At 25.6% G+C, this 16,015-nt stretch overlaps 1 protein-coding gene across 7 annotated transcripts in view; it reads right to left on the bottom strand.

Moving 5' to 3' along the window:
• Window positions 1–16,015, bottom strand: part of LOC109605200 (ephrin type-B receptor 1-B) — a 212,247-nt gene that overhangs the window by 73,837 nt on the left and 122,395 nt on the right. For 6 of the 7 annotated variants that reach the window (XM_049968363.1, XM_049968364.1, XM_049968367.1 and 3 more), the window contains one exon: window positions 2,243–2,368. In XM_049968363.1, coding sequence (XP_049824320.1) covers window positions 2,243–2,309 — 67 coding nt within the window. In that variant the 5' untranslated portion in view covers window positions 2,310–2,368. Of the gene's footprint in view, window positions 1–2,242; window positions 2,369–9,532; window positions 9,625–16,015 lie in introns of those variants that run through there. The other variant, XM_049968365.1, reaches the window with a different exon arrangement.

Below are 16,015 nucleotides of genomic sequence, written 5' to 3'. Positions count from 1 at the left end.
TCATTTTATGTACAAACTTATGTTTATTAAATATAATTTTAATACTCAAAACTAGATGACTTTTAACTTGATGTATGTTGTGTCAAAATGTCTCTTAATAAAGCTTTTACTTGAAGAAGTCTTTTAATATATCCTTAATTGACTTATTAGTGAAATAGAAGAATGTTTTTTTAAATATTTCTCTTGTCATTTTATGTACAAACTTATGTTTCTTAAATATAATTTTAATACTATAAACTAGATGACTTTTAACTTGATGTATCTTGTCTCAAAATGTCTCTTAATAAAGATTTTACTTGCAGAAGACTTTTAATATATCCTTAATTGACTTATTAGTGAAATAGAAGAATGTTTTTTTTAAATATTTCTCTTACCATTTTATGTACAAACTTATGTTTCTTAAATATAATTTTAATACTCTAAGCTAGATGATGTTTAACTTTATGTATCTTATCTCAAAATATCTCTTAATAAAGCTTTTACTTGCAGAAGTCTTTTGATATATCCTTAATTGTCTTATTAGTGAAGTAGAAGAATATTTTTTAAATATTTCTCTTGCCATTTTATGTACAAACTTATGTTTATTAAATATAATTTTAATACTCAAAACTAGATGACTTTTAACTTGATGTATGTTGTCTCAAAATGTCTCTTAATAAAGCTTTTACTTGAAGAAGTCTTTTAATATATCCTTAATTGACTTATTAGTGAAATAGAAGAATGTTTTTTTAAATATTTCTCTTACCATTTTATGTACAAACTTATGTTTTTTAAATATAATTTTATTATTCTAAACTAGATGATTTTTAACTTGATGTATGTTGTCTCAAAATGTCTCTTAATAAAGCTTTTACTTGAAGAAGTCTTTTAATATATCCTTAATTGACTTATTAGTGAATTAGAAAAATATTTTTTAAATATTTCTCTTGTCATTTTATGTACAAACTTATGTTTATTAAATATAATTTTAATACTCAAAACTAGATGACTTTTAACTTGATGTATGTTGTGTCAAAATGTCTCTTAATAAAGCTTTTACTTGAAGAAGTCTTTTAATATATCCTTAATTGACTTATTAGTGAAATAGAAGAATGTTTTTTTTAAATATTTCTCTTACCATTTTATGTACAAACTTATGTTTCTTAAATATAATTTTATTACTCTAAACTAGATGATTTTTAACTTGATATATCATGTCTCAAAATGTCTCTTAATAAAGATTTTACTTGGAGAAGTCTTTTAATATATCCTTAATTGACTTATTAGTGAAATAGAAGAATGTTTTTTTAAATATTTCTCTTACCATTTTATGTACAAACTTATGTTTTTTAAATATAATTTTATTATTCTAAACTAGATGATTTTTAACTTGATGTATCTTGTCCCAAAATGTCTCTTAATAAAGCTTTTACTTGAAGAAGTCTTTTAATATATCCTTAATTGACTTATTAGTGAAATAGAAGAATGTTTTTTTAAATATTTCTCTTACCATTTTATGTACAAACTTATGTTTCTTAAGTATAATTTTAATACTCTAAGCTAGATGATGTTTAACTTGATGTATCTTGTCTCAAAATGTCTCTTAATAAAGCATTTTCTTGCAGAAGTCTTTTAATATATCCTTAATTGACTTATTAGTGAATTAGAAAAATATTTTTTAAATATTTCACTTGTCATTTTATGTACAAACTTATGTTTATTAAATATAATTTTAATACTCAAAACTAGATGATTTTTAACTTGATGTATGTTGTCTCAAAATGTCTCTTAATAAAGCTTTTACTTGAAGAAGTCTTTTAATATATCCTTAATTGACTTATTAGTGAAATAGAAGAACGTTTTTTTAAATATTTCTCTTACCATTTTATTTACAAACTTATGTTTTTTAAATATAATTTTATTATTCTAAACTAGATGATTTTTAACTTGATGTATCTTGTCTCAAAATGTCTCTTAACAAAGCATTTACTTGCAGAAGACTTTTAATATATCCTTAATTGACTTATTAGTGAAATAGAAGAATATTTTTTAAATATTTCTCTTGTCATTTTATGTACAAACTTATGTTTATTAAATATAATTTTAATACTCTAAACTGGATGATTTTTAACAAGCTTTTACTTGTAGCAGAAGCAGTATCTTAATAGCCAAAAAGAAGAATAAAAGATTGTAGAAAATCCCTTTATTATAATATTGTTTTTATAACAAAATATCCAAACTAGGCACTAAAACCAACACTCACCTTGTTCTGCAAACGTCCTCCATATCGTCAGCGCCAGTAGAGGCAAGAATCTCGCCCAAAGGCCCATATCGGCCCAAGGTACAGCCCCCCCGGTCTGGCTGGCTTCAGTACATCGTCTACTTCATCCTGCAACCAAAAAAACAACACTTAAAACTAACAAAACGGAAGCGTCTGGACGTTCGCACGGCCACCGAGGCCGCAGGAATTCCATAAAATAACAAAAAAAAAAAAGATAAAAAGGAGGCGCAACCGCCCTCCCTTGAACCCTTGAAAACGGCTTCGGACCGCGATATTTAATTTAATAATATAATAATCGTATTCGCAGTCGGACGCAGGCGGAAAGCGGAATGTGTGTGCAGGCGCTGTGTAATACACAATCGACGTAATAAAATACAATTAGGATTTATAATAAAGGTGGAACGGTGCGGCGGGGGGATGAGGCGGCCGCATTAAACCGTATTAATGCGATATTATTTCGAGATGCCTCGTCCCGTCCGAGTCCCGCATTAAAATTATAATAAACAATAATTACGGCGGATTTTTCCGCGGATAATTATTCGAAAAAATAATACGGCCGACGGTCTCGGGTAGATAAGTATGTAAATGGTCCGCGGGGTTGTTATTATTAAACGTGGCCGGTTGTGTTTTTGCTAGGCCACATAAATGTGTGATGTAATTGCGTATTTCACTTATGCACAAAACGCAAATCCAGACGTGCCACTTTTGATGTTCCTGTTAATTGCGACCATTTTAGCACCTAATTTCGTGGTCGTTACGCAATTAAATGTCATTTATTACGAACAAAGTTTAGTAAAACGTGAGATGAACAACTGTACGTCAACAACAAATGCAAAATGAGCGGGTTATTAACTCAGTTTCTTACCTTTAATGTCGGTTTATAACTTTTTAAATGCACACGTAATTAAAAAACGAAAGAGAATTTTAAACAAATAGCGTATTTTTATGATTAAATTACACAAAAGTACTTTCGCATACTTGAAGCGTTTTTTTTTTTTCTTTCTTTCTTCGCCGTTGTCGTAATAGTTTTTAGTATTAAAGCAATAAATTACAGTCACAGGTTTTAATTATAAATAATAATTATAGTTGTTTCATAAAAACATTCACATTTTTTTCACGTTTGACAGTGCATTGCAATTAACCTAATTAATGAAGTACTTAAAACAAAGTCGATTATCAAAAAGTGCAACCTTCAACTAAATTTAAAAATTGCGCAGCTTATTTATTTTTTATAGAGTTAAGCAACGTAAAGTTTTTAATAAGTTAAAAGTAAAAAAGAAAAACAAATAAAATTCCATTTTTTTTTAGTTAGTTAGCTTTTTATCTTCATAATTTGGGGCTGAAATATAATTTATGGTTTATAATTTATTTATTTAAAGAGAACCGTCAATTAATTATTTAAATATTCATTGTATACAAAAATAATTAAAATTTCAAATTTATAATTTTATTTTTTAAATTATAAGTTATTCATAAGTGTTAAAAGCTTTTTATATTCATAACTTATTGAACATTAAGGACTGAAATATAAAAATTCTGTTTTATAATTTATTTATTTAGGAAGAACTGTCATTTGATTATTTAAATTTCAATGTAGACAAAAATAATTAAAATTTCAAATTGATAATTTTATTTTTTTAATTATAAATTACCCTTAAGTATTAAAAGCTTTTTATCTTCATAACTTATTGAAAATTAGGGACTGAAATATCAAAAATCTGTTTTATAATTTATTTATTTAAGAAGAACTGACAATTAATTATTTAAATTTCAATGTAGACAAAAATAATTAAAATTCCAAATTTATAATTTTATTTTTTAAATTATACATTACCCTTAAGTATTAAAAGCTTTTTATCTTCATAATTTATTGAAAATTAGGAACTGAAATATAAAAATTCTGTTTTATTTAGGAAGAATTGTCATTTGATTATTTAAATTTCAACGTAGACAAAAATAATTAAAATTAAAAATATTACCCATATGTTATTAAAAGCTTTTATCTTCATAATTCATTGAAAATTAGGGACTGAAATATAAAAATTTTGTTTTATAATTTATTTATTTATTTAGGAAGAACTGTCATTTGTTTATTTAAATTTCAATGTAGACAAAAATATTTAAAATTCCAATTTTATAATTTTATTTTTTAAATTATAAGTTACCCATAAGTTATTAAAAGCTTTTTATCTTCATAATTTTTGAAAATTAGGGACTGAAATATCAAAATTTTGTTTTATAATTTATTTATTTAGGAAAAACTGACAATTAATTATTTAAAAATTCAATGTATATAAAAATAATTAAAATTCCAATTTTATATTTTGTTTTTTAAATTATAAGTTACCCATATGTATTAAAAGCTTTTTATCTTCATAATTTATTGAAAATTGGGGACTGAAATATAAAAATTTTGTTTTATAATTTATTTATTTAGGAAAAACTGTCAATTAATTATTTAAAAATTTAATGTATACAAAAATAATTAAAATTCCAATTTTATATTTTGGTTTTTAAATTATAAGATATCCATATGTGTTAAAAGCTTTTTATCTTCATAATTTATTGAAAATTGGGGACTGAAATATAAAAATTCTGTTTCATAATTTATTTAATTAGAAAGAATTGCCAATTAATTATTTAAAAACAAAACAAGGTCTCCCAAAATAATATAAATTTGTTGTTTACTTTGTAAATTATAATTTACCCATAACTACCTTTAGATTTATAATTTATTTATTTACTGTGAATTTTTAAGAAATTATTTATGATTGCATTATTAATTTCAAAACCATGTTATTTAAACCGTAAAATCATAAATTTTACTTTTGTCTAAAAATATATAAATAAACAAGTTTTTTAATCATTTATATATATTTTTTTAATTTATTATACACCTGACATAACATTAAAAGATTATTAATTACGACTCTACTTATTATAAATAACCATAAACATAAACGTAAACTTAGGATTACTTAATTGAAAATGTCATTGCAGCGGTTTGTAATTAACTTTTTATTACAGGCAATAAAAAAAATAATTTATAATAAAATATTTACATTCATTGTTTGTTATTCCCGTGAATTTAGATCACATTTTCACTTTTCCTGTGTTGGACCGAATTACCATAACAAATAACCGATTTTTACAGTCCGGTAATGATAAAATTACTGCAGCACTTCTGCGAATTATAAAACAACTTTATCAGCAATTTAAGAAAAAATTACAATATTTAGCCTCGTACATTTATTACGTTCAACTGCGGCACCGGGGCCCGTTCATTTTTACGTTCCCGAATTTGATTGACGATAATTCGCGGGTTGCCGCGGCATAAAAACCGATTTTTAGGGGGGGCCCCGGCATTTTTGTTTTTATTCAATTTTCGCCCCGCCTCGCCGATGATTACGTCGGAGGTTTATGCTTCTCCATAAACATCGGAAAGTTGTAAAATAAACTTTCGCGGTCGTATTTTTTAAACGTTTTTACGGGGCGAATTAATAATTTCGTGATTTACGAACGAAGTTTACGATTTTCTCGTGGCAAAAAAAAAAAAAAAAATACAACAATAACGACGAAGGACCCAAATTCGTCCGAAATTCGACCCGATATTCAAATTAAAACGGTTAAACAAACCGTGTGCGGTGGTTTTTTTCTGTCCTTTCTTTTTTTTTTTCTCGGTTTATCGACCGCCAGGACGTGAAATCGTGGAGTTTACGGTGCGCCGTCCGCGACGTTCGCGTCCCACGTGCACACGCGGCGTCGCTCCCCCATAAACGTCGATTTACTGCCGCATAAAAAACAACCTCGTGGGCCTTTGTTTTTTTTTTTTTCGGGGGGATAAGGAAAAAACGGGCGATATAAACAAATGATTGTCCGTAGGCGGTGCGTTTGTTTTTTACGTGACGCCCTGTCCAGCCAATTTTAAACATTTTTGAAAATTGTATCAATTATATTTGTTATTAATCAGTATTTCTGTGTAATTAAATCCTAAAAAATAAACAAATGCTTTTATATTTCATTTAGAAGTAACGAATTATAAATTTATTATTAGAATTCTTCTATATTCCCTTATAAAATGATAAAAAAAACTGTGAATTAAATAAAAACCAAATGTGTAAATCTATTTTATCAAGTTGTAAATGTTTAAAATAACCTATTTTTTTAAATTTTTACCAAAAGGATGATTATTTATAAATTATAATTACATATATTTTTAATTGAATGAATCACTTTTCTATGAATAAATAAAGTTTATCATCCTTAATAAATTAATAAAAAACTATAAATGAAAAAAAAAATTAAAATGTGTAAATTTATTTAATCAAGTGAATTTTTCATAAATGTTTAAAATAATATATTTTTTAAATTTTTCATGATCCTTCAAAAATTGATAAAAAACTGTAAAAATAAAATATTATTAAAATGTATAAATTTATTTTATCAAGTGGATTTTTTATAAATATTTAACATAATATATTTTTTTAAATTTTTATCAAAAAGAAAGGAAATCAACAATTTTATTGAATTTTATAGTAATTAATGTGAAATTAACCATCAAATTTACAGTAATTGTTGTTTGTAATAAAAAAATATTTTTTTAGAAAAAAATATCAGTTAAATTACAATACTTAATTACAAAATGATTATTTATAAATTATAATTACATATATTTTTAATTGGACTAGTCACTTTTCTATAAAAAAGTAAAGTTTATGATCCTCAATAAATTGATAAAAAACTATAAATTAACAAATATTTAAAATATGTAAATTTATTTTATGAAGTGAATTTTTTATAAATGTTTAAAATAATATATTTTTTTAAATTTTTATCAAAAAAAAGGGAATCAACAATTTTATTGAATTTTATAGTAATTAATGTGAAATTAACCAACAAATTTACAGTAATTGTTGTTTGTGATAAATAAATATTGTTTTAGAAAAAAATATCAGTTAAATTACAACACTTAATTAGAAAATGATTATTTATAAATTATAATTACATATATTTTTAATTGGACTAGTCACTTTTCTATGAAAAAATAAAGTTTATGATCCTCAATAAATTGATAAAAAATTATAAATTAACAAATAATTAAAATATGTAAATTTATTTTATCAAGTTGATTTTTTATAAATATTTAACATAATACATTTTTTAAATTTTTATCAAAAAGAAAGAGAATCAACAATTTTATTGAATTTTATAGTAATTAATGTGAAATTAACCAACAAATTTACAGTAATTGTTGTTTGTGATAAATAAATATTGTTTTAGAAAAAAATATATCAGTAAAATTACAACACTTAATTACAAAATGATTATAAATTATAATTACATATATTTTTAATTGGACTAATCACTTTTCTATGAAAAAATAAAGTTTATGATCCTCAATAAATTGATAAAAAACTATAAATTAACAAATAATTAAAATATGTAAATTTATTTTATCAAGTGGATTTTTTATAAATGTTTAAAATAATATATTTTTTTAAATTTTTATCAACTAGAAAGGGAAACAACAATTTTATTGAATTTTATAGTAATTAATGTGAAATTAACCAATAAATTTACAGTAATTTTTGTTTGTAATAAATAATATTGTTTTAGAAATAAATATCAGTTAAATTACAACATTATCAAGTGGAATTATTATTAAATGTTTAAAATAATATATTTTTTTTTTAAATTTTATCAAAAAGAAAGGAAATCAACAGTTTTATTAAATTTTATTGTAATTAATGTGAAATTTGTCAGTAAATTTACACTAATTGTTCTTTATAATAATTAATATTGTTATAGAAAAAATGTCACTTAAATTACAACACTTAATTACAAAATGATTATTTATAAATTATAATAACTTATATTTTTAATTGAATTAATCATTTATCTATGTAAAAATAAAGTTTATGATTCTTTAAAAATTGATAAAAAACTGTAAAAATAAAAATTTATTAAAATGTGTAAATATATAATAAATTTTATTGAGTTTTATAGTAATTAAAGAGAAATTAATCAGAAAATTTACAGTAATTATTGTTCGTAATAAATAATTTTGTTTTAGAATAACTTAATAAATTATAATTATATATAATTTTAATTGGATTAATTATTTTTCAACACAGTGGATTAATTTTCAAAATTTAAAAATTGTATATTTTTTATATTTTCGTATTATTGAAGTTACATAATATAGTTTTATGACAAAATAGCAATTAAATTACAATAATTAATTATAATTATTTATTATTTTTAATTATATTTTAATTAGATTTATATTTATTATTTGTAAAATATTAAGGCACTATATTTTCTATATTTTTTATTGAAATGAAAGTGAAAAACAAATTATATTAAATAATTGGTTAGTAAAGTAAAATTAAGTGTTATTATTATTTTTAACTTTCATGTATAAAATATTTTTTTGTTAACTGAATAAATAATAATATTTGCATTTTATTTGTTCATTTCAAACTTTTACATATATTTACAATATTATTTTTGCATTCAAGTAAATATTTTGATGAGTTCTTAATTTTGTTGTTTATAATGAACAATGACGCAATATTTAATGTTAAGCAATAAAATAACAAACAAAATTAAGTTAAAACCATCAAATAATAAATTAAACGAGCCAAAAAAAAAATTGTTTTTATTGAGTCTTTACTCAATAAAAACAAATTTTTGTCACGTCTTATCGTCAATTTCTGATCACCTGCGTAGATAAAAACTAATCACCCGACATTTTCCTAAAACAATGTTGTCTAAAAATGATTCACACCATTCAATCGCGTGAATAACACAAAATTCCAATAAATATCAACACACAAATTCACCGATAACTTTGTTTAAACACACCTCAACAAGAAAAAGAAACACAATTTCGTAAATTCAAAACACGAAAGGTACAAAAAAAAAATCAATTTCTAGTACGTCCAGAAGAAGACGACTTCTTCGACCACCGCACGTAAAACAACATAGTTATTTTAATACACCGGGTTCAATTCCAATTACCCACATCAATTTGATTGACACTTGATTGCTACAACTCAATTTAGATTTTTTCATTTTAATTTACTCCAAGGCAATTACCGACGCAGCTAAATTGAATTTTTTAGTTTTACATCTTTCATAACATTTCCACTTGGGTCCTTGAAGATGCCTAATACGAACTGAACGGTTGCAAGTGCAAATTAGTGTTATTGCCTTAACCGGCCGTGCGTTGTTAACGTCGATTTCTTATTGTCGTGCCGCTCCACTTACCATTGCAATTAACCTTCTGTGAGATAATCATTTTTTGATTGGACTAATTGTATCGGACGCAGCCGAAAATCGACGGCATAAATCAAAAATCTCCCGACACAAATTACAAGTTACCATCGTCTAGCAATCCACAAATAGATTAATTTCCAATTTACCGATGGGCGCAATTAAAAAACGTTTTACTCAAAGTCAGAGGCGCACACGCAAGTTATCATTTATGCTAGTCCACGGTCCGGCGGTCCATTTTTGCTGGCTAGGAGTGATAAACCATTCCCAGAAAGCCTAATTTGCACGATGGCGTCGCTGAAACGCAGGTGGGTGGTTCGATTGCTCGGGTTACGCAAGTCCTTATCGTTCCGGCGAAAAACGGCGGCTGGATGTTGCGTTTCATCTTCCGGGAACCCGGCGATAGGGCGGCACATGTGGAATGTCGAGCCAGCAACGCAAAACAAACAAGGAATTTCGGCACGAAATGCCGAGTTCTTTGGGGGAATTCGTTCTAGACATTGGACACAGCACAGGAAGGAGGATATCAATGTTTACTACAAAAACACAAATGGATATTGGACTTATAACCAAAGAAACTTTCATTAAAGCTTTAAAAACTTGTTTTAAAATATATTAATAACAAATATTTTGCCTAAAAACTTTCAATTTCTTAAAAATCACAGGAAATTACTTAGTGCAGTGTTACCAACAGAGAATATTTACTAATTACGGGATATTAAATTTGAATTGGCGTTGAAAAATTAATTTAATGGTCTCAAGAACAATATAATCTACAAAAATATTGTTTAAAAATATAATTTAAATTATAAAAAATTATTAACAATAAATATTTTGACTAAAAACCTTAAATTTCTTAAAAATCACAGGAAATCAGTTGGTGCAATGTTACCAACTGAGAATATTTATTAATTACAGGATATTAAATTTGAATTGACGTTGAAAAATGAATTTAATGGTCTCAGGAACAATATAAACTATCAAAATATTGTTTAAAAATATAATTTCAATTATAAAAAATTATTAATAACAAATATTTTGCTTAAAAACTTTTAATTTCTTAAAAATCACAGGAAATCACTTAGTGCAGTGTTACCAACAGAGAATATTTACTAATTACAGGATATTAAATTTGAATTCAGTTGAAAAATTAATTTAATGGTCTCAGGAACAATATAAACTATAAAAATATTGTTTAAAAATATAATTTAAATTATAAAAAATTATTAATAACGAATATTTTGCCTAAAAACTTTAAATTTCTTAAAATTCACAAGAAATCACTTAGTGCAGTGTTACCAACAGAGAATATTTACTAATTACAGGATATTAAATTTGAATTGATGTTGAAAAATTAATTTAATGGTCTCAGGAACAATATAAACTATACAAATTTTGTTTAAAAATATAATTTAAATTATAAAAAAATATTAGTAACAAATATTTTGCCTATAAACTTTAAATTTCTTAAAAATCAAAAGAAATCACTTAGTGCAGTGTTACCAACAGAGAATATTTACTAATTACAGGATATTAAATTTGAACTGACGTTGAAAAATTAATTTAATGGTCTCAGGAACAATATAAACTATAAAAATATAGTTTAAATATATAATTTAAATTATAAAAAAAATTATTAATAACAAATATTTTGCCTAAAAACTTTAAATTTCTTAAAAATCACAGGAAATCATTTAGAGCAGTATTACCAACAGAGAATATTTACTAATTACAGGATATTAACTTTGAATTGACGTTGAAAAATTAATTTAATGGTCTCAGGAACATTATAAACTATAAACATATTGTTTAAAAATATAATTTAAATTATAAAAAATTATTAATAACGAATATTTTGCCTAAAAACTTTAAATTTCTCAAAAATCACAGGAAATCACTTAGTGCAGTATTACCAACAGAGAATATTTACTAATTACAGGATATTAAATTTGAATTAACGTTGAAAAATTAATTTAATGGTCTCAGGAACAATATAAACTATCAAATTATTGTTTAAAAATATAATTTAAATTATAAAAAATTATTAATAATAAATATTTTGCCTAAAAACTTTAAATTTCTTAAAAATCACAAGAAATCACTTGGTGCAGTGTTACCAACAGAGAATATTTACTAATTACAGTTTTCATTAAAGCTTTAAAAACTTATTTTGTGTAGCAACTGATAAACTATTAACTTTATCCATGATTAAGTCAATTTTCTGGCTGAAAAGTCGACTTAATCATAAATAAAGTTAACAATTTATCAGATCTTAAGATCTTTCTTCCTGAACTATTTCATATCTTTAATATTTGAAATGGGGGACGCTTTTGGATTTCTTCCAGTGAATATATTTTTTGGCTGAATTGCAGTTTAAATTTGTCCCAATTTATGCACCCCACAAAGAAGCAAATACTTTTTTATCTTTGAGGATGGACGAATCTCCGGACAAAAAAAAATAATATCTTAATCGTGGATAAAGCAAACATTTCACCAGATGCCACAGGAAACCTGCTTTTGAAAGTTTCAATGGATGCTTTTGTAATTATATTTGGGTTATCTATCAGAATTTTTGTGGTAAACATTAACGGTCCTCTGTACTAAACTATTTTATACATCATCGAGATTAAATCTTCTTTTTTTGTTACACTCAGTTTTAATACTTCAGGAAATATTAAAAGTTTAATGGTACTTTCCACTATCTGTAAACACGTTTTATAATTTTTTTACTGATACTGTTTAAATAAGCTCCACACACAGCATTTCAATATCCAGTTTTTTCAATCGATTTTTTGGTTCTGGCTTAACGCAAGGTAATCGAGTGGCGTGTTTGCCTTTTATCTCGACACTGCATTGTTATCATTCCTTTTATTTAAACAAAATAACTACCTTAAATGTGTAAAAAAAACCCATTGAGCTCGCATTACTCATTGACAGATGTAAATCACGTTTTGCAATTTTATTTATGGTCCATTGTCCCACATGAACGGCGTTCGATTTTTTTTCAGCTGGTCCTTACTAAATCAGCGTTATGCAACCGAATTCGTCGCCAGTCTTGGACCGTTTTACCTGTAATTTACGGTCAACCCTTGCAAATTTCCCCGAAACCCACCCCCGTCAGTGTAACGATCCCGGACCCGTTTCTGAAAAGCTCGAAATACAATAAAAGAAGTGTTCATTTACCACCGTGTTTTCATGAAACTTTCATTCACCCCCGGTCTCGGTTACTAATGACCTTTCCAACGCCGTGCTCTGGAAAGTCCAATTTTAAAAAAATAATTGCTGCCACGCACACATACACACAGACGAAGCCGAGGCACTTTTTAATTAATGTAGATGTAGGTCAGGTGGTGTATCAAAAAAAAAAACCCAAATCCGACGATTTTTCGAGGGTCGTGGCTTTAATTGAGAATTTTTTCCCTAAATTTCTCGTTCGTTTTGCTTTGTTGGCTTAAAATTTGTTGTTCGAAGCTTTGTGGTTGCACATTGATCTTCTCTTACCTCTGTTGAACCATTTTTTGTCTCTGACGTCTGAAATAAGTTTACTCAGAGACAGTTTTGATTTCTTTGAGTGAATGTAGTTTTTTTGCTGATCTGTAGTTTTAAATTCTATTTGTTATACAGAAGAAAATATTTTTATCATGACTTAATCATGGAATTGTTTGCTTCATCCATGATTAAGTCAATTCTTCTGAGTGAAAGTTTAAATTTCTTCAAAGATAAACAGATTTTCTTCTGTATGACAAGTGGAGTATTAAAATTTAGACAAATTTAGACTACAAATCACCTACATTCACTGAAACAAATCCAAAACTGTCCCTGGGCTAACTCAGTTCAAATATTAGATATATAAAACAGTTCAATAAAGTTCAGGAGGAAAGATATTAATTATTACTTCAAAAATAGAGATAGGTAATACAAATATAATTATAAAATATCCATTTAAACTTTCAAAAACATGTTTTCTGTAGCATCTAATAAATTGCCAACTTTATCCATGTTTAAGTTAATTTCTTCTGACTGAAAGTACAAATTCCTTCAGATTTTCTTCTGTGTGACAAGTGGAGTATTAAAATTTAGACAAATTTAGACTACAAATCAGCAAAAAAGCTACATTCACTGAAACAAATCCAAAACTGTCCCTGGGCAAACTCAGTTTAGATATTAGATATATAAAACAGTTCAATAAAGTTCAGGAGGAAACATATTAATTGATTACTACAAAAATAGAGACAGGTAATACAAATATAATTATAAAACACTCTTTTAAACTTTTAAAAACATGTTTTCTGTAGCACTTGATAAATTGTCAACTTTATCCATATTTAAGTTAATTTCTTCTGACTGAAAGTTCAAATTCCTTTAAGGATAAAAAGATTTTCTTCTGTGTGATAACTGGAGTATTAAAATTTAGACAAATTTAGACTACAAATCAGCAAAAAAGCTACATTTACTGAAACAAATCCAAAACTGTCCCTGGGCAAACTCAGTTTAGATATTAGATATATAAAACAGTTCAATAAAGTTCAGGAGGAAACATATTAATTGATTACTACAAAAATAGAGACAGGTAATACAAATATAATTATAAAACACTCTTTTAAACTTTTAAAAACATGTTTTCTGTAGCACTTGATAAATTGTCAACTTTATCCATATTTAAGTTAATTTCTTCTGACTGAAAGTTCAAATTCCTTTAAAGATAAAAAGATTTTCTTCTGTGTGATAACTGGAGTATTAAAATTTAGACAAATTTAGACTACAAATCAGCAAAAAAGCTACATTCACTGAAACAAATTCAAAACTGTCCCTGGGCAAACTCAGTTTAGATATTAGATATATAAAACAGTTCAATAAAGTTCAGGAGGAAACATATTAATTGATTACTACAAAAATAGAGACAGGTAATACAAATATAATTGTAAAACACTCTTTTAAACTTTTAAAAACATGTTTTCTGTAGCACTTGATAAATTGTCAACTTTATCCATATTTAAGTTAATTTCTTCTGACTGAAAGTTCAAATTCCTTTAAAGATAAAAAGATTTTCTTCTGTGTGATAACTGGAGTATTAAAATTTAGACAAATTTAGACTACAAATCAGCAAAAAAGCTACATTTACTGAAACAAATCCAAAACTGTCCCTGGGCAAACTCAGTTTAGATATTAGATATATAAAACAGTTCAATAAAGTTCAGGAGGAAACATATTAATGATTACTACAAAAATAGAGATAGGTAATACAAATATAATTATAAAACATTCTTTTAAACTTTCAAAAACATGTTTTCTGTAGCATCTGATAAATTGTCAATTTTATCCATGTTTAAGTTAATTTCTTCTAATTGAAAGTTCAAATCCCTTCAAATATAAAAAGATTTTCTTTTGTATGACAAGTGGAGTATTAAAATTTAGACAAATTTGGACTACAAATCAGCAAAAAGGCTACATTCACTGAAACAAATCCAAAACTGTTCCTGGGCAAACTCAGTTTAGATATTAGACATATAAAACAGTTCAATAAAGTTTAGGAGGAAAGATATTAATGATTACTACAAAAATAGAGATATGCAATACAAATATAATTATAAAACATCCATTTAAACTTTCAAAAACATGTTTTCTGTAGCATCTGATAAATTGTCAATTTTATCCATGTTTAAAATAATTTCTTCTAATTGAAAGTTCAAATTCCTTCAAATATAAAAAGATTATCTCCTGTATGACAAGTGGACTATTAAAACTTAGACAAATTTGGACTACAAATCAGCAAAAAGGCTACATTCACTGAAACAAATCCAAAACTGTTCCTGGGCAAACTCAGTTTAGATATTAGACATATAAAACAGTTCAATAAAGTTCAGAAGAAGAGATATTAATGATTACTACAAAAATAGAGATAGGTAATACAAATATAATTATAAAACATCCATTTAAACTTTCAAAAACATATTTTCTGTAGCATCTAATAAATTGTCAACTTTATTCATGTTTGAGTCAATTTCTTCTGACTAAAAGTACAAATTCCTTCAAAGGTAAAAAGATTTTCTTCTGTATGTCAAGTGGAATATTAAAATTTAGACTACAAATCAGCTAAAATCACTGAAACAAATCCAAAACTGTCCCTGGGTAAACTTATTTAAGATATTAGAGACATAAAATAGTTCAATACTGCTCAGGAATGAATAATATCAAAATTAGAGATAATTATAAAACTTCCAAAACATGTTTTCTGTAGCATCATATAAATTGTATACTTCATCCACTATTAAGTAAATTTCTTCTGACAGAAAATTCGAATTCCCTCAAAGATAAAAATGATTTGCTCCGGCGTGACAAGTGGGGTGCATAAATTGAGAGAAATACAGTCTACAATTCAGCAAAAAAATTACATTCACCGAAAGAAACCCAAAACTGTCTCCAGAGTAAATCCATTCCAAACATTAGAGTTATAAAATGGTTCAATAGAGTCTAGGT

This window comes from Aethina tumida, chromosome 6, assembly GCF_024364675.1.
Source record: "Aethina tumida isolate Nest 87 chromosome 6, icAetTumi1.1, whole genome shotgun sequence".
In the NCBI taxonomy this organism is placed as follows: domain Eukaryota; kingdom Metazoa; phylum Arthropoda; class Insecta; order Coleoptera; family Nitidulidae; genus Aethina; species Aethina tumida.
Note: the sequence above shows the minus strand (reverse complement) of the source record. Positions and strands in the feature narration are given on the sequence as shown.